Raw genomic sequence first — 25,010 nt, 5'->3', positions numbered from 1 at the left:
CCATGTTGGCCAGGCTGGTCTTGAACTTCTGACCTCAAGTGATCTGCCCACTTCGGTCTCCCAAAGTGCTGGGATTACAGGCATGAGCCACCGTGCCGGCCTCAGCCATTTACTTTTAAAAGGGGAGACAGTCTGTTAGCTAGTCTTAGCTGCTTTAAGGGGAGAAGAGGGTGTTTTCAGTTGTGGACTCTTTAGTTGGAGGTGCTTATGGAATAATGTTTGATAAGGATATAGGATAAGCTGCCAAAAACAAAAAGATTCCAATATTCAGAGTTATAAATAAGTTAGATGTTTAGTTCCCTCTTACTGAAGTCGAAGATGAAATCTATGGCCTTATCCATATGAAGCTTCCATCTCTGGGTGCACAGCTGCTAAAACAGTGGTCCTTCTCAGCCAGCGGGAACAGGTAAGGTAAAGCCCATGGCAAGAAGCTTTGTCTTTAAGGCGACCCAGAGTTGTGCTTACCACTTCCGTTTGCATCCCACTGGCTCTAGGGTGGAGGACGGCTGGGAAATAGACTGTAGCTTAGCGGCCATATGCCCAGATGAAACTCAGGATGCTCTGTTTATTAACCCAAAGAAGGAAAGAATTGGGTATTAGGGGTCAGTTAACAGTCTCTACCACAAACCCAAAGTGGAAATGTTGAGTGGAATGGTGAAATATACAGAATATAGAGGCCTAGAAGTGTAAAACTGAAAGCCACGAATGTGTACGTGTCATTTAAAATTCTAGGTGTGGACAAGTTCACAGAAAGAGTCAAGAAGAGAAGACTGGGGATTATTGCAAACATTTTAGCATTTGATAGAAAGTTAAAGGCGGTTAGAAATCACCAGCACTGGTGGACCAGAAGCCAAGGTGAGAGAGGGTACAAAGATGGAGAACATTGCCATCATCTGTGTCACATCTTTCATAGAAATCAAATGAGACCAAGACTTTAAAAAGTAATTGTCTTCTTCCCTGAAAGGCAATTACAGAAACACTCATAAGGGTAGCATCCACTGTGAGGTGAGGGAAAGAGCAATGGGCAATAAGGGGAGAGTCACAGGATGTGGTTCTGAGCGTGGCTACACATTAGAGTCACCATGCAGAGTTACACCACAGTACAAATTCCTGCGTCCTGCCCAGGCCCACTGAATCCGAATTTGTGGGGGATGGGCTTAGAAATGTGCTTCCGAGCCACAAGTATACACACTTTCAAAAAGCTTAACTATGTGAGGAGGCACTTAGGGACCTAGCTTGCAAGGTCAGAGTGTAACCACCCAGGGGATTCACCTTGCGCGCTGCCTAGTCAGAGCCAATTCATCAAGACAGGGGAATTGCAATAGAGAAAGCGTAATTCACGCAGAGCCAGAGACCGGAGTTTTATTACGAATATTAGTCTCCCTGAGCATTCAGGAAGCAGAGTTTTTAAGGATAACTTGGTGGGTCCTGGGAAGCCAGTGAGCCAGGAGTGCCGATTGGTCAGAGATGAAATCATAGGGAGTCGAAGCTGTCGTCTTAGGCTGAGTCAGTTTACCGGTGGGGGACTGCAAGTTCAAATGAGACAGTTTATTGATTTGGGTGGTGCCAGCTGGTCCATCAAGTGCAGGGTCTACAAAATATCCCAAGCAAGCACTGCTCTCAGGAGCAGTTTAGGGAGGGTCAGAATCTTGTAGCCTCCAGCTGCATGACTCCTAAACCATAATTGCTAATCTTATGGCCAATGTTAGTCCTACAAAGGCAATCTAAGTCCCCAGCCAAGAAGTAGGTCTGCTTTGGGAAAGGGCTGTTACTGTCTTTGTTTAAACTATAAACTAAGTTTCTCCCAAAGTTAGTTCAGCCTACACCCAGGAATGAACAAGGACAGCTTAGAGGTTAGAAGCAACATGGAGTTAGTTAAGTTAGATTTCTTTCACTGTCTCAGTCATAATTTTGCAAAGGTAGTTTCAAGGACAGTGCATGCATTGAAGGCAGTGAGCTGGTCTCCAGGGAGATCTCACAGGCAGAGCTCAGACACCTTTTAGAATCTAGATATGTGGAGCAGTATATGAATTTTTTACAAATAGTTCATTTAGGTCTGACACCTAAACTATTGTGTTAGGAGAGAACAGGAAGCAGCCACACCAAGGCTGGAAAAAAACTGCAGAAGCCAAAATGTGTCACTGGAGTCCTTTATACCTGTTGGTGCCTCTCCTCCACAGGCTTCTGTAGGAAGGAAAAGATGTAGTGAATCCCAAGAATCCCTGGAAGAGGATTCATATTTTTGAGGCCAGCATGCAGAGGAACCCAAAAGGATTAAATAAGGATAGTTCTAAGAGGGAAGCGTCTAACAATAAATGCTCACATTAAAAAAAAAGACCCCCAAATTAATTACCTAGCATTAAACTTCAAGGAACTAGAAAAAGAACAAACTAAACCCAAAGGAAGGAACTAATAAAGATTAGAGAAAAACTAAATAGAGAATAGAAAAAATTAATAAAATGAAGAGTTGGTTTTTTGAAAAAAATAAAATTGACAAACTTTAGACTGAAAAAAAGAATCAAATGGACAATTATATGCAAACAAACAGATTTGGTAACCTAGAGGACATGCATAAATTCCTTTAAAAATATAATCTGCCAAGGTTGAATCAGGAATAGCCTGAACCGACCAATAACAAATAGATTAAAGTAGTAATTTAAAAACTCTCAACAAAGAAAAAGCTCAGGACCAGATGACTTCAGAGCTGAATTCTAAAGAATAATTAATACAATACTTTTTTTTTTTTGAAACAGAGTCTCTCTGTGTTGCCCAGGCTGGAGTGCAGTGGCATGATCTCGGCTCACTGCAACCTCCGCCTCCTGACTTCAAGTGATTCTCCTGCCTCAGCCTCCCAAGTAGCTGAGACTATTGGCACCTGCCACCACGGCCAGCTGATTTTTGTATTTTTAGTAGAGACGGTTTCACAATGTTGGCCAGGCTAGTCTTGAACTCCTGACCTAGTGATCCACTCCCCGCTCAGCCTCCCAAAGTGTTGGGATTACAGGCATGAGCTGTAATCTTAACCTCTTCAAAGAAATACAGCTGGAAGGAATACCCCCCTAGCAAATTCTATGAGGCCAACATACCTTGATACCTAAGCCAGATAAAGACACCACAAGAGGCCGGGCACAGTGGCTTATGCCTATAGTCCTAGCACTTTGGCATGCCAAGGCAGGCGGATTACTTGACGTCAGGAGTCCAACACAAGCCTGGACAATATGGTGAAATCCCATCTCTACAAAGAATACAAAAATTATCTGGGGATAGAGGTTACGTGCCTGTAATCCCAGCTACTTGAGAGGCTGAGGCAGGAGAATCACTTGAACCCAGGAGGCAGAGGTTGCAGTGAGCTGAGATCACACCACTGAACTCCAGCCTGGGCAACAGAGCGAGACAAAAAGAAAAAGAAAAATGCACCAAAAGAAAAAACTGTAGGCCATTATTTCTGATGAGCATTGATGCAAAAGTCCTCAATAAAATATTAGCACATTGTCCGGGTGCGGTGGCTCATGCCTGTAATCCCAGCACTTTGGGAGGCCAAGGCAGGCGGATCATGAGGTCAGGTTTCACCTGGCCAACATGGTGAAACCCTGTCTCTACTAAAAATACAAAAGAATTAGCTGGGCATGGTGGTGTGTGCCTGTAATTCCAGCTACTCCAGAGGCTGAGGCAGAAGAATTGCTTGAACCGGGACCCGGGAGACAAGAGGCTACAGTGAGCTGAGATTGTGCCACTGCATTCCTCTAGCCTGGGCTACAGAGCAAGACTCCATCTCAATAATAATAACAATTAGCAAATTGAATTCAACAACACAACATAAAGCTTATACATCATGATCAAGTGGGATTTATCCCTGGCACACAAGTCTGGTTTAACACGTGAAAATCAACCAATGTGATACAGCACATGAATAGACTGAAAGATAAAAACCACATGACCATATCAATTGATGCAGATAAAGCATTGGACAAAGTTTAACATCCTTTCTTGATAAAGATTCTTGGCAGTTTATAGAAGGAAAGTTCCTCAACATAATAAAGGCCATTAAAAAAATCAAAAACCCGTAGCTAACATTATAATCAATGGGGAGAAAGTGAAAGCTTTTCCTCAAGATCTGGTATAAAGCAAGAATGCCCACTCTCTCTACTTCTATTCAACATAGTACTGAAAGTACTATCAACAGCAATTAGCTGGGCATGGTGGCTCATGCCTGTAATCCTAGCACTTTGGGAGGCCGAGGTGAGCAGATCACTTGAGGTCAGGAGTTTGAGATCACCTGGCCAACATGGTGAAACCTCTTCTCTAATAATACAAAATTTAGCTGGGCGTGGTGGCATGTGCCTGTAATCCTAGTACTCAGGAGGCCGAGACAAGAGAATCGCTTGAACCCAGGAGGCCGAAGTTGCAGTGAGCCAAGATCCACCATTGCATTTTAGCCTGGGTGACAGAGTGAGAATGTCTGAAAAAAACTAATAAACAAACCAAAAAACCCTCAGGAATAAATTTAACCAAGGAAGTGAAAAATCTGTACACTGAAGAGTATAAAACATGGATGAAAGAAATTGAAGATGACACAAATGAAAAGTATTTCATGTTCATAGATCAGAAAAGTTAATATTGCTAAAATGTCCATACTACCCAAGGCAATATAAAGATTTAATAAATCCCCCATTTATCAATATCCCAATGGGAGCATTTATACTTCACAGAAATAGAAAAGTCAACCCTAAAATTTGCTCAAAACTGCAGAAGACCCTGAATAGCCAAAGCAATTATGAGAAAAAAAGTTGGAGGCATCACACTTCTTCATTTAAAATTATAGTAATCAAAATAATATGATATAGGCATAAAAACAGGCACATAGAGCAGTGGAACAGAATAGTGAGGCCAAAAATAAACATATGTGGTCAACTGATTTTTGACAAGGGTACCAAAAAGACAATAAAGAGGATAGTTTCTTCAATAAATGGTGCTGGGAAAACTGGATTTCTACATGTGACATCAGTCACAAAACTCAGCTCAAAATGAATAAAGGACCTAAATTTAAGACCTGAAACAATAAAACTCCCAGAAGAAAACATAAGGGAAAATCTCCTTGACATTGATCTTGCCAATAATTTCTTGGATGTCACACCAAAAGCACAGGCTACAAAAGGAAGGGAAGGAAAGGGAGGGGAGGGAAGGGAAGGGGAGGGAGGAAGACTTCAAACTAAAAAGCTTCTCTACAGCAAAGGAAACAAAGTGAAAAGGCAACCTATGGATTGAGAAAAAATATTTTCAAATCATATATTAGATAGGGATTAATATCCAAGATTTATTAAAAAAAATTACACAACTCAGTATCAAGAAAACATATTACTCAATTAAAAACTGGGCACAGGGGAAGGGTGTGATGGCTCATACCTATAATCCCAGCACACTAGGAGGCTGAGGTGGAAGGATTGCTTGAGGCCAGGAGTTAACAGACATAGTGTGACCCTGTTTATACCCCTACCACCCCTCTGCCCCCCGCCAAAAAAAAAAATTAACCAGGCATAGTAGCACGTACCTGATGTCCTAGGTGCTTGAGAGGCTGAGGCAGAAGGATTGCTTGAGCCTAGGAGTTTGAGGCTGCAGTGAGCCATGATTGCACACTATACTCGAACTTCGGCAACAGAGTGAGACTCTATCTTTCAAAACAAAAACCAAAAAAAAGCACACACACACCAGAGACTTGAGTAGACATCTCTCCAGAGATGACATAAAAATTGCTAACACATGCATGAAAAGATGCTCAACATCACTAATCACCAGGGAAATACAATTTAAAACCACTATGAGATTCTACCTCACACCTATTAGAATAGGTATTATCAAAAGGACAAGAGATAAAAATGTTGATGAGAGTGTGGAGAAAGGGAACCCTAGTACACTGTTGGTGGGAATGTAAATTGGTACAACCATTACAGAAAACAGTATAGAGCTTCCTAAAGAGATTAAAAATGGAACTGCCATATGACCCAGCAATCCTTCTTCTGGGTATACACCCAAAGGAAATGAAATCACTACCTTGTAAAGATATCTGCATTTCCAAGTTCATTGTAGCATTATTCACAGTAGCCAAAATATGGAAACAACCTAGATGTCCATCAGTGGATGAATAAAGAAAATGTAGTGTACACACAGACACACACACACACATACACACACACACACGAATATTATTCAGCCTTAAAAAAGGAGATCCTGCCATTTGCCACAACTTGGCTGGACCTGGAAGACATTCTGCCAAGTGATACAAGCTAGACTCAGAAAGAAAAATATTGCATGATGTCACTTACCTGTGGAATCTTAAATACACAGAGAACAAAACAGTGATTACCAGGGTCAAGTGTGGAGGGCAGAAAATGGGGAGATACAGGTCAAAGGATACAAAGTAGCAAAAATGTAGGACAAACAAGTTGAAAGAGCTAATGTGTGACGTATGATAGCTAATAGTGTATTGTATTTAGGATTTTTGCTAAATTAGTAGATTATATCTATTCTCACCACAAGAAGAACAAATAGGTATCTGAGTGAGATGATGGATATATTAATATTAATTTGTTCCACTATATTAAACTGTATTATATAAATAATATAGTAATACTGTTAAATAATATATTAACACTATTATATAAATATATAAATTATAAAAAATATATGACTCATACCATATTATACGATGATAATATTCATGTATCTTACAACATCAGATTGCATGACTTAAATATACACAGTACAATTTATTTGACAAAAAAGAATAGTAAATACATTAGATGCCCGCTCTGTATCTGGTGCTCTTCTAAGTGCTTTGCATAATGACTCATTTAATCCTTTGAATAACGAAATGAGAGTGGCCCAGATATTACCCTCATTTTACAGGAAAAAAGCTGAAGAACAGAGGGGCTTAAATAACTTGCCCGAGGCCTGTCACCTAGGAAGTGGCAGAACCACGACAAATGGCATCACCAAAGTGGGGAAGGAGTTGTGGAAGCAAGAGGGCTTTTCCTAATACAGAACCATTTACTCAACCTGAGCAAAGGCTAGAAATAGGGGGTTGGGGAGACGGGTCAGGCCAGTCCTCCTGGCTTGCTTTGGGTGTGGATGTCCATCTGATTGTCGTCTCTTCTTGTGCAGGCTGGCCCTGCAGCATGGGGACGGCCATGTTGTGGATTACCTGTCCCAGCCAGTCATCGACTACATCCTCAAAAGCCAGCTGTACATCAACGCCTCCGGCTAGCAGCTACACAGCACTCGGCTCCACGTTACCCTCGTCCTCCGCCAACACAGTGGCCCCTCCATTTCTGTCAGCCCCCCGTTTCTCTCCTGCCTCTGTTTCTCCATCTCCTCGTCTTGACTGTTTTCCTTACTTGCTGACTTAACCCCCCATAGTGTGGGGACCTGCAGAGAACCATGGCATTCCCTATTCCACAGTCATCTTTGGACAGACTTTCCTCTAGTCTCCGGGTTGGGGGTGGGTGAGGGAATGGGGTGGGAGTCGGGGGAAGTGCAGTCCTTGGAGATGTACTGGTGTCGTCTCCCAGCATGCTCTAGGGAGGCGGCTCTGGTGCCCATCCTCCCAGCATGCTCTGGGGAGGCGGCTCTGGTGCCTATCCTCCTAGCATGCTCTGGGGAGGTGGCTCTGGTGTCCCATCTCCCAGCATGCTCTGGGGAGGCGGCTCTGGTGCCCATCCTCCCAGCATGCTCTGGGGAGGCAGCTCTGGCTCTCGCCTTCCCAGCATGCCCTTTACTACAAAGGGCTATTTTTCTTTTATTTATTTTTCTTTGTTCACTCCTTGTAGAACTCAGATGAAATCAGTCCATGGTTCTTTATGTTTGTAGTCTTGATGTGCTCCTGTGGCATTACTTCCCCTCTGATAGGACACTGTAGCCAGCCTCAGCACTCAGTGAGTGCATCAGGGCCACACCCAGTAGAGAAGGCCAAGCAACCTCCACTTCTCCAGTACCACACACATGCACACACACACATGCACACACACACATACAGCAGTAGCAGCAGCAGCAACTTTTGATCAGGATTGAGATTCTCAGGTTCTGAAACCTGGGAGGCAAATCTGGGTTTTCTCAGAAAAATTTGAATCTATTTCCTTAGTTTCAAAGGACCATTTTCCTGATGCTCTGAGCTATGATCACACACAGCCAGTCCATCTTCATTTCCTGGTGGCATCTGTTCATTTACTTTTGTGAGCTGTAGCTGATGGCACAGTGCGAGTTCCCTACCAGCCAGGGATTTCCAAGGGACCATTGGAGGCCATGCTTAGACACATTCCTACATCTGAGAAGAATCACATAGGCAGGACCTGATCCAGATCACAGTCATGTCTTTAAAAAAAATACTAGGAGTCCACTCAACCCTGGAGGTCTTTGCTAATTAGAATTATTTATTATCTGTTGGGCTGGGAAAAGTCTCTTTCATCTTGTAAGTCCCGGATGACCTAAGAGAAAGCAATTTGTTGCCCTGATGATAACTGATGATTTTCACCCTCTCTGGCCAAGGTAACTCGGACAGTACCTGGGGTCAGCTTCTTCTTGAGAAGCAGTGCCTTAGCCTTGTTTCTGTGGTTGGTCCTAGCCCCTGCAGAGCCCAGAAGCTGCAGGAACTGTCTGAGAAAATCTCCCTAACAGAGGAGTGGGTTCCCAGAAGGGAGATCTGGGAGGGGTCAAGAGCCACTAAGTTGTTTCACTCCTTTTTCCTCGAATTTTCTACCTTCCTTTCTGCTCCCGCAGACAGTTTCGCCAGGTTGTTAGGGTCTCACGCATGTCCTGAGAGCCATAAGGAAATTGCTCTCTGGCGCTTTGTGTCTCTCATCCAGTCTCTGGCTCTTGGGTTTCTGGCCTTTGAGAAACAGTCCTTGAGTGTTAGGATACTTTTATCAAAATCGAGTACCAGCTATGGCCAGGAGGAGCCAGGTGAGACTTGAAAGCAAAGACAGTGATCTTTACCACACATTTCACATCTGCAACATCCTTCAATTGCAGGAAAAGGAACTTGATTTAACAGAAGAACATGATAGAGCAGCATCCAAAGGGTTTGTTATTCCTCTTGGATTTTTTGAAATAATCTTCAGAGGAAGGAAGGAAAATCCTATTTTTGGGTCTCAGTGTTTGACTAGGGATCATGAAATAATAAACAAAAAAACTTGAGAGTTCAGTTGATCCAACACTTTCCTTTAAAGGGTGAGGGAGCAGAGGCCCATGGGATTAAATGGCTGGTCCAGGTCAGCCAGCAGGTATAGGGCCTGACAAGAGGATATTGTTTCCCTGACACCTAGGCCATCATAACACACCCTCCATTTCCTCATGTTGCTGACCAGGTGCCCGTGTGATTTCTACACTTGCCAAGCCTTATCCCGGCATCTTTCTCTTAAATTATGTCTGTCCCAGGTGCTCCCCACACATAGGCTGGTAATGCCAGTCCCAGGGGAGGGTGTGACGGTAAGGAAGGCCACTGCTAGGTTTCCTTTAGAAATAAAGAGATCTCAACAGCTTGAAGGAAATTCCAGAAACTGATTCTGATTGCTTTGTGGAAGGTGAAGGAAGACCCAGAGAGTGCTCAGGATGATGCTATTGCTGGAGAAAGAAAGATGGAAGAGACGTTGTCCAGGCAGAACAGTCATAAGCCAGGAAGTGAAACAAAGGAAAACAGGAGCCTGAATTTCCTGGGGAAACATGACTTGTTTAAGGACCTGGAGTTATGGATGGAATTTATGAGGATCCACATGAGCAGACCTGAGGAAGGCTTGATTTATTTTATTTCTTTGGTCCACTCTGTTACTAAGCTCTGGTCAATCCGCATTTGGCCTACACTCTGCACTTTTAGCGTGCAGTCGGAGGGCATGTGCAAGTGGAGAGGGAAGGTGAGATAAGACAAAGAACAGGTGCCATAGAAGTAGATTTCTAGGAATGAAGTGGGGCAGATCTTATCTTTGTGGATGACAGGCGCTGTACTAAAAATAGGTTTCCTATTTAATATAAAAAGAAAGTGAATCTTTTTTGGGGTAGAATCGTCCATTCCCCACTCCACCCTACTCCAGAGTACAACTGAATCCAGAACAGGACGCTGTGACCGTGACACAGCCACAGCCAATACCAGGAAGATGATTCAGAGTCTGAAGTGGTGCCCCACGTGCCAACAGGATAACCTCTGGGTCCTGACTTTGCCTCTGGGGTCCTGCTCCTTCCTGTAAAGCCCAATCCAAGACTAGCATAGCTCAGAGGTTGTGTGAAAGGCATGAACTGGAACAATCGCGTCCAGAGAGGTCTGGAGCTTTGTTTCCTGCCCACCAGCAAAAAGTGTCCCTCCCATTTTTCTGAAAGTGGCTGATGTAAGAACAGGCAGGAGGAAAACCCTTTTGTCAATGACTGTCCTTAAGGAATGGTCCTCTAGGAGGGCTGTGCTGCTAGTGGGTACCTCAGTTACATACCCCCAACCCCGGTAGCCTCTAGAGCCTTCTTGCTTTCATTTTCCTTGAATGTACATAGGAACAGCGGGGAAAAGTCTCTTACTGAAGTGCCTGAAACCCAAAGCTAGAGCTTCTATAGACGCCGTTCTTCCTGTCTCAGCTTGGCCAGCCTTTCAACAGTGTTTTCTAGTTTGAAGCTCCAGCTTCTCAGAAAGAATTAAAGAACTTGCTGTTCAAATTAAGTAGAAAGTGAGACTCAATAACTGAAGTACAGCAAAAGGGAGAGAATTACAGGGAGAAACAACTTGTACTTTAGCAGCCCAAACCTACTCTCCCCAAACTCACACACACACACACACACACACACACACACACAAACACACACACCCCTTTTAGGGGACTAAGAGAGAGAAGCATGTTATTACATTTTACTCATCCAAACAGTAATGCAAATATAAAACGATAGACTATGAAAAGCTCAGGATCTCTCCCAAGGCTACCTACTGCAGGAGGGCCAACAGGTGAGATGGGAAGAATGGAAACAGGGACCGATTTTGTAGCTCATACAATTAGGACACCTTAGGAATAGCACTGTAGTAATGGCGATGAATATGCTCTGCCAAATTCATCCAGTCTTCACCTTCTTATAGCTGCCCTGTACGCTCACCTCTTCATGTGGTCTCTTTGTAGCGTGAGTTTGGAGTGTCCTATTAGCCTGTTCTGGTTAGGAATGAGTTAACGACTCTTCCCCTCCATCTTAGTCTAGTCCTGGGGCTGAGGATTCAGCTGGATCCACATGGTCTTGAGGGTTGGCATAGGGAGGGGGAAGCTTTTTTTGAATCACTTTTTGAACACATAATCTGCCATTTTAAGAGTAAGATTTGCTTTATGGAAATCAATTCATTAATAAAAAATGATATTCAAGTTGCAATACCATTTCACAGTGAAATATTTTGAGTAAAATTTTGTTGCTAAAATAGTCATGGGCAAGAGTTTTATGCAAAATGTTTCAATTATGTTAATAAATAAGACAATGCTACTAGACTCTTGTGTCTTGGTCCAGAACCTTCTCTGTGATTTGCAGCATTAATCACTTTTTCTTCATAATCTTACTTGACAGGAGACAACAGTTGTAAAAATGTACTTAGAACAAGCGGTTTCCTGCCTAGTTCAGCTCATGCCACATGTGTAATATAAAAGTATATATAGCCACACCCAAGGATGATAAAGGGAAGAATAATTAGCAATTTTGTAAATTGTGTCTCCATTTTCTTCGTTTTAAAAAAATTAAATCTTAGGTCTTGACTAATTTGCATAGTCCACTGTTGGTTAACTTTGGCTGCTTAATGAAATTAGTACTTTATGAAACAAAATTGTATTTGTGAAAATTAAAAATTTGAACAACTTTTTAGCATGAAAGATCTTAACTGAAACAGAACTTGTTAAACTCGCAATTTTCTTTGGCAATGCAAACCAGCAAAAGTGAGTAATTTGTTAACTGTTCAATCCTGCTGTCATTATTAGTTCTTATTTCACCTTCAGTCATATCACACAACGTGTATTGGGTTAGGTGTGAATGGTGATTGCCATTAGCTAATTATCAGGTATGATTCAGAAGGTGAGATAGTAATTCCCTGTTAGGCCAGCTCATTGAAGGATTAGCTGTTTGTCAGATTCATTTTTTAAACGAATCATTCAGTTCTTAGGGTTCTTAGTATTTTTTTCATATATATATATATATTTATATATATTTGCTTAAAATTGAGATGTGGCAGCTTTATGTGCATCCACGTGGGTTTCATGGCACATCATCATGATACTTGATATGCTTGTAAATTATCACATTTGCTATTTGGTTCACAAAGCTGAACACTGCTTTTCTTCCCTTGTCCTGAGAGTACACAATGATGAGAGCTCATTTATTTGTTTTTTTGTTTGCTGGTTGGTTTTTTTTTTTTTTTTGAGACAGAGTTTCGCTCTTGTTGCCCTGGGTGCAGCGCAATGGCACAATCTCAGCTCTCTGCAACTTCTGCCTCCTGGGTTTGAGTGATTCTTCTGCCTCAGCCTCCAGAGTAGCTGGAATTACAGGTGCCTGCCACCACGCCCAGCTAATTTTTGTATTTTTAGTAGAGACGGAGTTTCGTCATGTTGGCCAGGCTGGTCTCAAACTCTTGACCTCAGGTGATCCACCTGCCTCGGCCTCCCAAAGTGCTGGGATTATAGGCATTGGGCCACCGCACCCAGTCGAGAGCTCATTTAAAACGAAATATAAACACTGGTTTAATTTGCTACTTTAAAATATATATACCAAATATGAATTAACATATGTGCACATACACATTTCTTCCCTTAAGACCTATATGTAAGCTTTAGATCTTTGGATTTCCTAGAAAGTTCCATGTAGCCAATAGTATAAAGAAAGGACAGAAAAATTCTAGTCTATGTTCTCCAGGTGGGAAAACTGAACCACAGCAAGAATCCATAACATATCCATCACCATGCAAAACATTAAAAGAAGACATGATAAACATATTCCTGGTCCTTGAGACTTGTTCAAAACATTGAATATTATTACTGAGTGTCTTCTTACCCTTTTCTCCAGCCTGCTAAGAGGCTGAGAGAAGTGCTGGAAAGTACTGACAGGAAACCACATCATCAGAGAAGACCAGAAATACATCTGCTTCCACCCCTCGCTCCAAACAGAAGTCCCTAAGCGTTAAAGTAGATGATGATGTATGTAATAGCCCACCAACAGCATGGTTAACCATAAACTCTCAGAAGAGAAGTACAAGAAAGCTTTGCTATGTACTACTAATATTGAAAAGAAATCAGAAGGAAAGTTTCCTTACCTTGGCAGGGTCAACTCAAGGACTGACAACATGAGGCTAGGTCCTGCAGAAGCCACATCCCCTTCTCTCTTCTTAGAGATAACTTTTCAGGTCCTCAGAAAAGAGAGAATTATTTCTACACCAAGGAGAGTCTCATAAGTCATTCTTCTATTTCCATCTGTACTCAGGTATCATCTCCCATTTGTCAGGGAAGACAGTCTTACGACTTTTTAAACAATCTATCCCATTGAGGAATCCTTTTATGATTGCACATACCATGGTTATTAACTAATGAGATCCCTTGCCAAGTTTCCTAGATCATGTACTGCCTAATCTTACACTTGGAAAAGACAGTCAATCACCGACAGTGCATTTTCTCCTTTCATAATGTAGATTTATCACTGACAAGTGGCTTCCTAACATGGGACTACATCTTCTAGACCCCTTTGCATGGTAGATGTGATCGTTGTGCTGGGTTTTGGACGATGGCATATGAGGCCCTTCAAAGCCTGGCCTTCCTATTGTCTCCTTCCTCCATGTTCTTTTCCCTTTCCATCAGCTGGTGACAACCAGCTGGAATGGCCACAACCCTCCATCCCCCAGGCAACTTTAGAAGTCACATGGTGTAAATGGCAGGGCCTCTGAAATAACTGTGGAGGGCCACCTGCCATCCTGTTACCCACCCAATCTATTATGGGATGAAGAAAAAAAGTCTATTGTGTTTATTTCATATTTTTATGTCTTTGTCATATAGCAGCAAATCCTAATTAATACATATACATTTTCTAGGCACTAGTCATTAATTACAGCAAGAGATCTGTAGAATGTGTAACTGGGTATGCCAAGACAGGATTACAAATTCATTTTCATGGAAGGTAAAGCAAAGTGATCAGACCCATCAGAATTTGGGGGTCAATGTGGACAGAAGCAGAATTCTTTCCTCAGCCACCTGGGTAGAGGGCCAATTCAAGATCTTAATTTAGTACATTTTAACTTCTTAAAAAGCATGACATATGCACCACAAACTATTAATTTTACCTTCATTTTATAACTGATGAAAAAGATAAGAATGTTAATTATACCCCCACCCCCACCACCACCCAGCTAGAGTTGTTCTAGAAATAAATCTTTATGCTTAGGAGACAGCATCAGTTAAACCTCATAAAATCCCATTGACAGCATCATCAATCTCTATGGTTGGAAAAGGCAAAGTAAGATGCTCAGAAGTAGGAAATGAAGATGCTAACTCTAGGACCTATTGCCATTTCTGTGGTATTTTCCTTTCTATTGCTTTGGTACTTCCATCATAGGCTTAGAGTTAGTAAATCAGAAACTGACCCCAGGCATCTAACCATTGTTCTTTATTTAAAAGCATATTCAGGAAAATCCAAGGAAATACAGAAGCAAGGCAGGACCATAGTCTTCTCAGCCAAGGTGGAAGTACCTCTGGTTTCTCCAGCAATTCCCATTGGTGTTATCATGACTCAATAGTCCGTTGCAATCAGTTGTAGTTCCAGAATGACAACTGGAATGCAAAGAAATGTGCACAACCCAGAGCTCTCTCAGCTTTGCCAAAACTCAAGTGCCCCCATGGGAGGGTCTTGCAACATAAGTTCTGTTGAGCAAAGAGGCTGCAAACCAAGCCGTTACTGCAATAAACACTACTGTGACAAACAAGGTTTTTAAGTTTAAATTTATTTTTTTAAAATGCTTGTCTTCCTCACTAGACAATCAACTCTATGAGGGCAGAGACTATGTCAACACCGTACCACCCACCCCTGGCACACAGTAGTTACTCAATAAATATATGTTGGAAGGATGGATGGAAGGATGAATGGAGGGATGGATGTAACCCAGTTGAAGTGTGAGTAGGAACGTTCTCTGTTATGGGTAGAGGGAAGAGAGGGGAGATTGAGAAAATACAATAAAATACATTGATGCATATCATTTTTGGTGTTTGAAAGTAGGATTGAATTAGGACTAATAAATCTAGAGAATTTTACCTCTTTCAATGCACAAGTCACACTTTTCTATCACTTTGAAACCGAAAAAGTAAATGTCTTCCCAATATTTGCTTTACTTTTGAAATGCTTTAATAAAAATACAATCTCTAAGTTGCGAAGGCATCATTAGGAGAAAGGATATCATGCCCAGGTCCAGAACTTGAAGGTGGCAGGCACCAGCAGGCACCATCGCTTGAAATGGGCCTCCCTTTCAGGTCCTCACTCCAACAATGCTCACTTCTTCCAGCTTGAAAGTGGAGAACATGTTCACATGCTGGGTGGTAAGCAGGAGGAACTCTGATCAGCAAGAAGCTTGCAGTGGACAATATGAGGCAATAGTATTTGACTGGCCACAGCGTGACTGGGTTGCATTCTGTTCTGACATTAGGAAGAATTTTATGCCTGGGCAAAGTCAAAGTTTTTTCCTTTAGTCACATTACTTCAAGAATAAATTGACTATAACCCAACAGTACTTGTCCAAATTCCAGGACTCCATTTATAACCATTCTGAGGCAGACATCTGCCTGTGCAGTTTGTCCTTCCATCCAGTCTATTCTTCGGGGTGCAGATCCTTGGTCAGTCTCACACCCAGTGTTATCTGCCTCACTGCCCAGCATCAGGAAGCAAGGAGTATCCTATTGGTGCAATAAGACAACCACCTGGCCACAGATTCAGGGATGGGGTGAGGTCAGTTGACCTGAGCATATCCATTAAACATGTTCAAATGTCCCCACCCACCCACATGACATGGCTCCTGAGCCCTGAGATCTGTATCCCAAGAGCCTCAGTTGAGAAATCTCTATGGCAGCTTCACTGTTGCTCAAGAGCCTGGGTATTGTAGCAGCCTGGGGGCAGGTTGTCCCTAATGTTCTCCAAGTTCTTCACATCAGCCAGAATCCCATCTATGCTTGTCTCCAGCAAGTGGAGGTGGCCCCTCTGCCGGCGTGCCCTCTCTTCCAGCTCTGACATCATGGGCCGCAGTTGGCTGTTGATCTGGGTCTTGGCTCGGGAAAGCTTCTGCTCCAATAAGAACAGCCCCTCTTCATTTACACTGGCAGGCTGGTCTATTTCAGGGAATGAGACAGGAGTTAACATAAAAAAGCCGTGAACACGTGTGCCCTTCTATACTCATAACTGATCCCTGTTTCCACTTGCCTAAAGCAAATAGTATGCCATGAATTTTAAAAGCTCATTTTGAATTAGAAATCATTGAGAAAGAGTTCTGAGAGCGCTAGCCTGGTTACTGGGCTATGAACAACCCTGTTCAAGACTCTGAGATCTCTAATTCAGTAACATGATATCTAGAGTTTTCCTTTTGTGTTAGGGTCAATAGTTCATGCTCTGAAAAAAAAAATAAGACTGAAGGTCATCGGGGACTGAACACTATCCAAGGTGTTTGCCTAACATAGATCACTGCTAGGATTAGAATCAACTCCAAATTATACTTTCCGAACCACCATTAAGAAATATCTCACTGTTTTCTATTAGAAGACTTTAGAAACTGGCTGAGTTTCAGGGTTGTAGAGGCCAAGGTATGCTTTGCCATTTGGGGAATGGATTCCAGCTGCTAAAAATTAATGTCAGACATCATTCCAGCCTGAAACAGTGGTAATCTAGCAAGATATTATTTTACTTCCAATATAAAATGTAATCACATTTGTTCAGGTGTGTTTTACCCATAGACGATCTAAAATTAATGTCAGTATGAAGGGCACCTGGCCAGACCCATTTAGTTCAAATAGGTTTGAGTAGCCCTTGGTCAACTCAAACTCAAGGTCAAGTTGCCTCACATATCTGAGCTGAAGTGATAGTATTTGACTGCATGAGTTTATTAATTAAGAAACTACAACAATTAATCTCTTATTGCTCCAGGACTCAAGAGAGCACAGAGAGTAGAAACAACACTGTAACAAAACTGTTGATCCAAATAGATCTGTCTTTCACTTGGGGTCAGGGAGAATTCAAGAATTTAGGATTTTATGACATGCAGAGGAAGTTAAGTAAGCTTGGGAACAAAATAACCTTGTCTATGGGAAGGTGGCATGAGTTACTAGAAAAGAGCACGAGCATTGGAGGCAAAAAGATCTCAGTCTGGATCCTGCCTCTACAACTTACTGTGTAACCTGTGGGACGTTATTAACCTCTGAGCCTCAGTTCAGTCCTTCATGAAATAAAATAATAAGAATGACAAAACCCACAGTAGAGGACTTTTACAAGACAAATGATATTACACCATGAAAACATCTGGCATGGTACCTGACTCCTAGTAAATGTTTAATAGCGCCCATCTACCCTGCTCTCCCTGCTCTCATATTCTCTTTGAAGGGCTCATTAGCGTCACTGACTTTTTTTAGAACACTAAACAATGCTGCTAAAGTTTCAACTGGGGAGGTTTTTGTTTTTTGTTCTTTATTTCCTTTTTTTTCTCAATCCTTTGAGGGCATTTTACTCTTTTGGGCTCATTGGATCATAAAGCAGACCCAAGACTATAACAGCACAGATGATATTGACCTCTCAGGGTATTGATGATACCCACAGAAAAATCCAGTTTTAAAGTTGTTCGACTGAACTGGAATAGCAGAGCCAAGCCTTTTCCTGAATGTCATTAGAATCTGTGACCAAATCCCTAGTTCCACATCTGCTGCAGTCCAAGCTTGATAAAATAGTCCAAATGAGGGTTTGATGTCAGCTCTATCTAAATCCAGAAGTTTAAACAAAATCAGTTTTCTTTTTGGAGTGATCCTGTAGGGAAACCTGATTTTCTGCCATCAGATCTTCCTAAAGTTATCTCATGGGCCTACAGTTGTCACATTTCTTCTGGGTTATTTACCCACGCAGTTCCTTTATCTTACTGGTTACATCAAGGTATAACATTGGTCTGGGGAGGAAAAAATAGTCGAATCGGCAAGTGAGTCTTTTTTTTTTCTTTTTTTGAGACAGAGTCTCGCTCTGGTGCCCAGGCTGGAGTGCAGTGGCGTGATCTCGGCTCACTGCAACCTCCGCCCACCGTGTTCAAGTGATTCTCCTGCCTCAGCCTCGACAGTAGCTGGGATTACAGGCGCCCACCACCACGCCTGGCTAATTTTTGTATTTTTAGTAGAGACAGGGTTTCACCATGTTGGCCAGGCTGGTTTTGAACTCCTGACCTCGGTGATCCACCCGCTTCAGCCTCCCAAAGTGCCAAGATTACAGGTGTGAGCCACCACAACCAGCCGGCAAGTGATTCTTGATTTCACAGATTAGGAAACTCTTCCTTCACGTCTTTCCAGCCACCACTCTACTGCCTTAGAGCAGGCTCCTGTCATTTCTCTCCTCAATTATTTCAACAATATCCTAAGTGGTCTCAACGTGCCTTCTGTCTAACCCCCCTTCAAACTCTCCTCCACTTGGCTGCCCTAGTGATCTTTCTGAAATATACAGTGGTGATGTTATTCCTCTGCTTAAAACTGTCCACTGGCTTCTCAGGATCCAGGCCAGACTCCTTAGCAGGATTCCCAAGCTGTCTTGTGTTCTATGAAGTTGGTTGTATACACGCGGTTCTTTAGCCCACAGACCTTTACCCCCAAGTGCAATAGGTATTCAGTGACCCATCTTCACGATGGTAAAATGAGGTCCTATAAATGTAAGGGAACCTGCCCAAAGTATCTGGGCCTGGAAACAAAGCACATTTACTGATATTTTTAAGGAAAGCTCAGAGTCCCCTTCACTGAGGATGGGTATAGTGAGTGCCCTGGAGCAAAGCCCTGGAGCACTGAGCTGGAAGGTTGTGGGTGCTTCACATACCCATCAGATGCAGGAGGCTGTCCAATGTGTTGAGCGTGTCTTGGATTGTAACCCCAGCCTTCTTGGCTCTGGCATCAACTCTCTGGGCTTCTGTAATCACCTGAGGACAAATAAGCACAAACCAGCCTTGAAAAGGTATTTTCTGTATTGGCAAGTTGAAAGGGATCTCCCGTGGAAAGCAACAGGAACTCACCATCTGTACTGCGTCCATATTCACGTCAAACTCCAGCTCCTTCCTTTCCAGCTCTCCTTCCACTTCCCTCATCTCACTCTTTAGAGAGGCCAGTCCCTTTTCCATGGCCAAGGCTCCATCTGCTGTCACATTGGCTTCCAAGTTCAGACTCCCAATCTCCTGAGAGAAGAAAAGGAGCCAGGGACGGAAGGAGAGATAGGGGTGAGGCACAAAAACATCCTAAAGACAACCGTAGAAAAAATACAGCTGCAGCCAGTCCCTAATGGAGTAAGTTAGATGAATAATGAGAGACTCCGACTCGGGGACACAGGCTTTGCCAAGTTCTGCCTCAAACAAGCTAATTTGGGGGTATGTTTTTAGGGACTAGGAAGGTCAGTACTGAGACACTGCTTCCCTCTCAGTTCAATGCTCACCAGATGTTGAACAGAGTTAGGAACCATTTGGGAAAACCCAGAGGGCAAGAAACATCATTCTCTGTCATGCATCTTTGCTGCCATGGGCCACAATAGGGCTCTGAGCCTTAGGGGTCAAAATAAGCTCAATGCTCCTCTTCCTTCCACACCACCCTTGTGTTTGGTGCTACCGGCACCAACACACATGTCGATTTCTCTTTACCTTTTCTATGTCACTGGAAATCTCCAGGGCCTCCCCTGCCTCATTCTTCGCCCTCTGAGCATCAGCAGCAGCACTCCCCAGGGCTCTTTCTGCTTGCTGGGTCTTGTCACTGGCATCCGCAACCTTCTGGCTGATGTAGGAGAGTCTCTTCATGGCTTCTTCAGCTTCTGCTTTTCTATCTTCCACCTGCAGGTCAAACTCTGAAATGAAGAAATAAAAAAAACTGCCATGAAGATGAAAGCAAACTTACAAGTAAGTGAAAAAGGCTGACGTTGTAAAGAAAAATTCCTGAAAGAGTGTTATTACTGACTGGGGATGAGGGTGTGGGAAGTTGCAGCTGGAATTAACTTTCTTATCTAAGAGAAAGTATCTTTAATTATTATTATTATTATTATTATCATTATTATTATTATTAGAGATGGGGTTTCACTATATTGGCCAGGCTGGTCTCGAACTCCTGACCTCAAGCAATCTACCCACCTCAGCCTCCCAAAGTGCTGGGATTACAGGTGTGAGTCACTGTGCCCAGTCGAGAAAGCATCGTAAAAGATGCATTGGAAGAGTTATAATTATTCCTTTGCTTAGAGAAACCAACAATCAGCCTGCCCTGAGTTCTGCAGCACTGCAAGTGTATCAAAACTGCAGAGTGGATCAGATTCAAGTAGAATCTTTGAAGCCCAAAGCATCAAGCCAGAGCTTTAAGCCCTAAGCTCCAATGATAAGAATTGGGGTTAGGTTTGAATGGGTAGGGGGGTACTTTCCATGAAGAAAATTCCAAGATTTTAGAAATGTTTCTTTTTTATGTTTTAGTGAAGAAGCCTGAAATTTTAGGTCTCTGCAAGACACAAACCCAAATCTCCTGGGATCTAGATGCAGTGACAAAGGTTGCTCTGTTACCACCACAAAGAAATATACCAGTTCCATACTGGAACAAACCAGACTACAAAGGAAAAGGAAAAATGTCTGTACAGTAGTGGTATGTTGCATCTGTGAGGGACCTTGGAGATCACATAGTTTAACCTCATCTCTTTAAAGAGGAAGATACTAGGTTCTTGAAAGGTCACGTGACTTGCCTATGGTCACACAGCTCGTCTGGCCTGGTCAGGTGGCCCAGCAGAGATCAGAACTCAAGGCTTCCGACATCTAGCTCTATTATTACTACTACATTAAGTAGTAATGTATTAACATTTTCTTTAGAAAGATATTTACTATCTATTAATAGCCCAATATATCTGCCACTTAAGAGAGATATATGAGAATTCAAAGGAAATCAGTCATGGCTATACCCTTAAAATACTCGAGTGACCTGAACCATGAAGTACTAACCTCTGAGGTTTTTAAGGATGCTCTCAACTTCATAAAAAGTGGCATTGCCCATACTTAGTGCATCTTGTGCTCTGTTTTTAGCAAGATTGGCACGGGAAAGCAGCTGATCTGATTTCTGTAAAAAGGCAGACGGAACAAGATTAGAGGAAATACATTCCTGCTGGCAAAATCACTGACACATTTCTCTTCATGACAGCAGATCGCTGTGATTCACTGCAGAGTCTAGGGGTGCTGTAGCAAACCCCTCTACAATCTGGGACAGAGAAAACTTTGTAAGTCTACAACACATTCCATATAGAGAACAGTCAAACTCTAGTCTACCATCAGGAATAGGAATAGTTTTACAAATCAAAATTTTTAACTCTAGATATTTCCTGAAGCCAAATAGTAGATTGAACTAGACAAAAATTAGACCCAAGAGGCCTAGGTCCTATTCCTAGGTTTGAGGGCTGACTCAGTGGGTGGAGCTGAGCTAATCATACCAAGATCTCTGCATCTCTGCATTGCACATTTATCCAGTAATAGGTTTAATATGGGAGAAATTCTTTCCAGAGACTAGGATTGGGGTTAAAGAACAAGGAAATGGATAATGAGAAGGCTAAATCCTCTTCCCACTCTAAAACAGGAATGGTCAACATGGCGAAAAAGCCGAATGGTTGAACAACATTATGGCACCGCCACAAGCAGTGACTTCATTGTTAATTTTTCCAGAAACAGGGTCTTGCTCTGTCACCCAGGCTGGAGTACAGTGGCACAATCATGGCTCACTGCAGCCTTGAGCTCCTAAGTTCAGGTGATCCTCCAGCCTCAGCCTCTCAAGTAGCTAGGACTATAGGCACGTGTCACTATGCCCAGCTATTTTTTTATTTTTTATTCTTTGTAGAGATGGGGGCCTCACTATGTTGCCTATGCTGGACTCAAACTCCTGGGTTCAAGTGATCCTCCTGGCTCAGCCTCTGAAAATGCTGGAATTACAGGGATGAGCCACCGTGCCTGGCCAGAGAGCTTTTGATTATTCTTCTTGCCATATGTATTCATATGGTAGGCATTCAATACATGTTTATTGAGCGAATGAATTAACAAAAGAATACCTCTCTCCCATTCTTTCCATTCTGTAAGAGCTGCTGTATTTCTTCTTCCCAGTTTCCCAGATTCTTTTGTGCACGCTTGAACACATCCATATGCCTGGTCACCAGGCTTGAGAGCGAATCAGCTTTTTGTTTGATCCTCTTTACTTCTTCTGCCTGTGAGCCCAAAGAAACCAAGAAGTCTGACTTTCTGCTTACCAGTTACCATGCCAGCCTTGTTAGGACCTGGCACAATTGTTTGAAAATAGCAACAGCCTTAAGAAGCCAAGAAAATAGTCACTAGCCATCCAGGCCCAAAACCTAACAGAAATGAGCCAGTATGCCCAATGAAAGTAAGGCAGTAGGTTATCCAAATGTCAAACAGGCTTTGTCTCTGTTTTTTTTTAAATTTTTTAATGTTTACATGTTAGTTTATATATTCATGGGAACATATATCCATGGGAATTGTGAATTTTTTTCTGTAGGTAGTAAACAAAATCTTCTTAATCTAATAAGTTTGGAATTGTTAAGGGAAATGATGGCAGAAACAATGTAAAACTTCTGAGAACAAGTCATCTCAGAGTGGCTGTACATAGAGATATTCTGTAGGTTGGACTAAAGTGTAAATAAAAAACTTTATAATAATTTCCCACAGGTTTCAACAGTCCCCAGAACTAAGGAAGATATATAAAACTTTTTTTTTTTTTTTTTGAGGCAGAGTTTTGCTCTTGTCACCCAGGCTGGAGTGCAATGTTGCTATCTCAGCTCACTGCAACCTCCACCTCCAGGGTTCAAGTAATTCTCCTGCCTCAGCCTCCCAAGTAGCTGGGATTACAGGCACATGCCACCACATCCAGCTAATTTTTTGTATTTTTAGTAGAGATGGGGTTTCGCCATATTGACCAGGCTGGTCTCGAACTCCTGACCTCAGGTGATCCACCCGCCTTGGCCTCCCAAAGTGCTGGGATTACAGGTATGAGCCACTGCACCTGGCCATATATAAAACTTTTAGCCAGTAATAGGTTTAATATGGGACAAAGCCTTTCCAGAGACTAGGATTGGGGTTTAAGAACCATGTATATGAGATATGAATAATGAGAAGGGTAAATACTCTTCCCATTCTAAAACAGGAATGGTCAACATGGAGAAAAAGCAGAATGGTTGAACAATATTATGGCACCGCCAGAGAAGAAAGTATTTATAGCACTCCTTCTGTAATCAAGCACACAGGCCAGATACCCTCACCTGAATGGATTGATCATTGAGTCCCTGAAGCTGAGACACCGAATCCAGGAGGCGGAGACTGTGCTGATAAGACCTGTCTGCTTCAATTTCCGCTTGAGTGGCCTCCCTTGTCAACTGCTGGGCCAAGGACTTGGTTTTCTCCAATCTAGTGTTGGGGGTGGGGTGAGGAGGGATTGGTAATAAAAAGAGGACTTTGAGAATTCTTTTTTTTTTTTTTTTTTGACACGGTTTCATTCTCTTGTCCAGGCTGGGGGCAGTGGCACAATCACAGCTCACTGCCGCCTCATCAGTCTCCCAAGTAGCTGGGACTACAAGTGTGAGCCACCGCACCTGCCCCACTACCCCCCACTTTTTTTTAATAAAAGCAAATTTTCACTCTGTTGTCTTTAAAGTACGTAGTTGAAATAACCAGAAGAACCAAACAAAACTACTTATCGGATATGTGTCCCTCTCCACTAAACATAAGCCTTTTCATTTATACAGGTTAGCTAGGAAAAATTCAATCCCAAGTTCTACACTTCTTGATAACAGAAATATATTACATTATTTTTTCGTATTTTTATATCTCCTCATGCCATCAGATGGGTTTACTCACACCCTTCAAACACCAGAGGGTGACTATACCTCCAAGCATTGTAATCTCAATCAAAACATAAATTTTATTCAGACTAATGAATCTTTTCTTCTCCCAGTCTTAAAGATAACTGCTTTTCCCCAAAGTAAAACTCTCATGCCTCTTATTATCATTAACAATATATCTTTATGGCTAACATGGTGCCCCTCAAGTACTAGCATTATACCCTGCAAGTATCCAAGGTATAATGATACACACGAGGACCCGTAGGAACGTACTTTCCCACAAGCCCTTGCACCACAGCATGGTCCGGGCTACTGCCTCCGCTTCCACCTCCTTCAGCCAGTGCCTTGCGCACCAATGAGAGGGCTTGTTTGGAATAGTCCTCAGTTTCCCTTGTCAGTTGCTCCATGTTACTGGCCGACTCAACGTGGCTGAAAGGATTAAAAACAAAAGAATAAGAGTTTTCACAGCAAAGGGCATCCTTTCAGTTGTTCAGTTAAACGAAGGGCAAAGAGCACGGGAGCTGGTTTGATTTAGAAAAACCCTACAGAACTGACCCAAATGATATGGAATTAGAGGTGCTATCAAGAAGCAGAAGATGTTTTGGAGAATTCGCCTCGTGTCATAGACCTTGTGGTGATCTTTTCTGTTTATGGCATAATCATTGGAGGCGTGAGCAGGGTGAGGGGTGGAGATGGGTGGGAGCAGTCTCGGGTGATAACACACTGCATCTATAAGCTGTTCGCTGCAGGAAGAAACCTCTAGGTCTTATTTTACTCAGGATCCAACCCCTGCTCACTTTTCCTTCAACTCTAAACTGGGGCCACCACTAGGGGGACAAAGCATGTCTATAAAAGTTTCCTGGATACTTTTGGTTCCTCCTGGTTCTAAAAAATGCTTTTTAAAAAAAACCCAAAGAAACAAAATA

The 25,010-nt window shown here is 42.5% G+C and overlaps 2 protein-coding genes across 9 annotated transcripts in view; one reads left to right on the top strand and one right to left on the bottom strand.

Annotated features, from left to right (window-relative positions):
* The window catches only part of NMNAT2 (nicotinamide nucleotide adenylyltransferase 2), a 227,022-nt gene extending 215,533 nt beyond the window's left edge, over nucleotides 1-11,489 (top strand). For all 7 annotated transcript variants that reach the window (XM_012444374.3, XM_064370490.1, XM_012444377.3 and 4 more), the window contains one exon: nucleotides 7,159-11,489. In XM_012444374.3, the coding sequence (XP_012299797.1) occupies nucleotides 7,159-7,261 (103 nt within the window). In that variant the 3' untranslated portion in view covers nucleotides 7,262-11,489. The remainder of the gene's footprint in view (nucleotides 1-7,158) is intronic.
* A 2,784-nt stretch (nucleotides 11,490-14,273) lies between these two features.
* The window catches only part of LAMC2 (laminin subunit gamma 2), a 61,381-nt gene continuing 50,644 nt past the window's right edge, over nucleotides 14,274-25,010 (bottom strand). The window contains exons 16-23 of one of the 2 annotated variants that reach the window (XM_064370483.1): nucleotides 24,358-24,513; nucleotides 23,506-23,650; nucleotides 22,285-22,437; nucleotides 21,194-21,308; nucleotides 19,868-20,067; nucleotides 19,253-19,411; nucleotides 19,060-19,159; nucleotides 14,274-16,340 (exon numbers count right to left, since the gene is read on the bottom strand). In XM_064370483.1, coding sequence (XP_064226553.1) covers nucleotides 16,087-16,340; nucleotides 19,060-19,159; nucleotides 19,253-19,411; nucleotides 19,868-20,067; nucleotides 21,194-21,308; nucleotides 22,285-22,437; nucleotides 23,506-23,650; nucleotides 24,358-24,513 — 1,282 coding nt within the window. In that variant the 3' untranslated portion in view covers nucleotides 14,274-16,086. The remainder of the gene's footprint in view (nucleotides 16,341-19,059; nucleotides 19,160-19,252; nucleotides 19,412-19,867; nucleotides 20,068-21,193; nucleotides 21,309-22,284; nucleotides 22,438-23,505; nucleotides 23,651-24,357; nucleotides 24,514-25,010) is intronic. The other variant, XM_064370484.1, reaches the window with a different exon arrangement.

This window comes from Aotus nancymaae, unplaced genomic scaffold (genome assembly GCF_030222135.1).
Source record: "Aotus nancymaae isolate 86718 unplaced genomic scaffold, 86718_ANA_hifiasm-v0.15.2.pri h1tg000108l, whole genome shotgun sequence".
In the NCBI taxonomy this organism is placed as follows: domain Eukaryota; kingdom Metazoa; phylum Chordata; class Mammalia; order Primates; family Aotidae; genus Aotus; species Aotus nancymaae.
This window is presented reverse-complemented; position numbering and strand designations above follow the sequence as displayed.